The sequence below is a fragment of the Pteropus alecto genome, unplaced genomic scaffold, assembly GCF_000325575.1.
Source record: "Pteropus alecto unplaced genomic scaffold, ASM32557v1 scaffold40, whole genome shotgun sequence".
In the NCBI taxonomy this organism is placed as follows: domain Eukaryota; kingdom Metazoa; phylum Chordata; class Mammalia; order Chiroptera; family Pteropodidae; genus Pteropus; species Pteropus alecto.
Genome location: NW_006431919.1, coordinates 21,985,110 through 21,987,140, shown reverse-complemented (window position 1 = coordinate 21,987,140; position 2,031 = coordinate 21,985,110). Strand labels below are relative to the sequence as shown.

The window sequence follows — 2,031 nt, the reverse complement described above, 5'->3', positions numbered from 1 at the left end:
GCCCGCCCCGCCCCGCCCACCTGGTCCAGGCTGCCGCTGTCCCTGGACAGGCGCCGCAGCTTGCCCTCCAGGTTGACGATGCAGGCCTCCCGCCGGACCATCTCGATCCGCATCTCGTCGTTCTTCTCCTCCAGCTCGCGGATCTGCTTCCTGTACTTGTCCTTCTCGATCAGGCACTGGGAGTACTGCGTCTGCGCCTCGTCCCGGGAGTGGAAGGCCTGCGGGCAGCAGCGCAGGGCCACTGAGCCCGCCGGCCCCAGCCACAGGTCGGCCAGGGCGCTCCCCACCCAGACGCCCGCCCCAGGCAGGCGGCAGCTGCGTCTCTCCTGCTCGTCCCTGGACCCCGGCTCCTGGGCGATTCGATCACATCTTCCTCGTCCACCCGCATCGCAGCTGCGGCCCGCCCGGCCCTGCCGTGCCGAGATCGTCGACGGTCTCGCTCAGGGCCCGCCCTGGCCCCTGGGAGGACACGCTGTTACTATCCTTCCCCTCTTACAGGTGAGGGCACTGGGGCTGCCAGGCGCGGCAGCTCACCCGCGGTCACGCACCTCGTGAGGGACAGGGCCCGAACGTGGCTGTCCAACTCTAGAGAGCAGGCGTTTAAGGCCCAAGCTCTGTTACACGAGCTGTCAGAGTCCAGCTCAGGCCCCACGATATTCAGAGGCCTGTGAACTGTGAAAACCCTTCGGACGGACTCCACCTCGAAACGGAGACAGGAAAGATGGGTTCGCCCGTGAGTCCTGTGCGGTTACTGACGTGACACTGGGCGCCACACCGCGATGACCCGGCGGCCGGCCCTCGCCTGCACCCCGGCCCCACGCACCTGGTCTCGCTCCCGCTCGACCTCCTCCAGCTGCAGCATGACCGTGTTCATGCGGTGCTTGTACATTTCGCAGTCCTTCCCCAGGGTTGAGCACTTCAGCTCCAGGTCCTCCTTCTCCTCCAGGTACTGGGGCGACAGGGTGATGCCAGCACACGTGTCAAGCCCCCGGCGGGTCGGGGCTGGCCAGAGCTGGCCTGTCCCTCCCTACATGGCCTGTCCTTCTGCGAGTCAGCTATCTGACCAGCAGGGACCATGGCAGGAAGCCGGTCGATCAACTGAGATTTGCTTCGGACCTCCTACGTGGCAGGGAACACAGCGGGGGACAGCGCAGATGCTGCGTGCCACCCTGCGGCCTTCAGTGGGGAGGGGAAGATGGGCGCCTTGCTGGCACAGTGATTCACAAGTAACTGCTGGGTGCCGAGAGTGGGCGCTGGGGGGCTTACCCCAGGGCTCGGGAGGAGAGTAGAGCTGGGGCGGTCCCACTAACGCACCCCCACTCGCGGTGACCGGCCCCTCCCCCCCAAGGGCACCTACTGGGTGGGCGCCACCCCGCCGCCTGGGGCTCGCACCTTGTCCCGCAGCTCCTCCGCCTGGCGGACCTCCTCCTGCAGGTTGTAGATCTTGTTGACCAGCTCCTGCCGGTCCTCCAGGGCCTCCCTGCGGTCGTGCTCCAGGATGTCCAGGATGGCCTTGTCCGAGTCCGGCAGGCTGCGCTTCCCGGCCTGGGTGGGCGGGAAGGTTTAAGGAGCTGGGGCTGGGGCAGGGGGCAAGCTGGACCCAGAAGCCAGGAACAAGAAAGCCAGCGACAGAGAGACCAGCGGGTTCTGTGCCAGGAGCGCACAGCACGCATCACTGCCCCTGGGTTCCTCGGCAGCGGATGACGTAAGGACTTTATCGCCTGGGGAAAAGCATAAAACCCGCTTCTGCTCAGGAACACCCCAAAGCCTGCTGGTCCGCCCCAGCTCTCATCAGAACCGAGAAGCACGGCTCCTGCAAACATGATGCAGGTGACAGCCTCAGCCGAGGACACTTCTCACAAGTGTCATCTCACATAATGTCACGTCCGTGAGAAGGGGGGGTATGGTCACCCGGGCTGCAGAGGAGGAAGCTGAGGTGCCTGAGGGTGACGTGAACTACCTGTGCCTCTGCAGTCGGCAGCGGTGGCTGCGTCCAGCCCGCTGCCCCACGGCCCCCGCTCGGTCCGCGCC

General features: G+C 66.1%; 1 protein-coding gene across 1 annotated transcript in view; it reads right to left on the bottom strand.

Annotated features, from left to right (window-relative positions):
• Window positions 1-2,031, bottom strand: part of CARD11 (caspase recruitment domain family member 11) — a 28,172-nt gene that overhangs the window by 20,233 nt on the left and 5,908 nt on the right. Inside the window, exons 5-7 of the mRNA XM_025043151.1 lie at window positions 1,393-1,545; window positions 824-949; window positions 21-218 (exon numbers count right to left, since the gene is read on the bottom strand). Coding sequence (XP_024898919.1) covers window positions 21-218; window positions 824-949; window positions 1,393-1,545 — 477 coding nt within the window. The remainder of the gene's footprint in view (window positions 1-20; window positions 219-823; window positions 950-1,392; window positions 1,546-2,031) is intronic.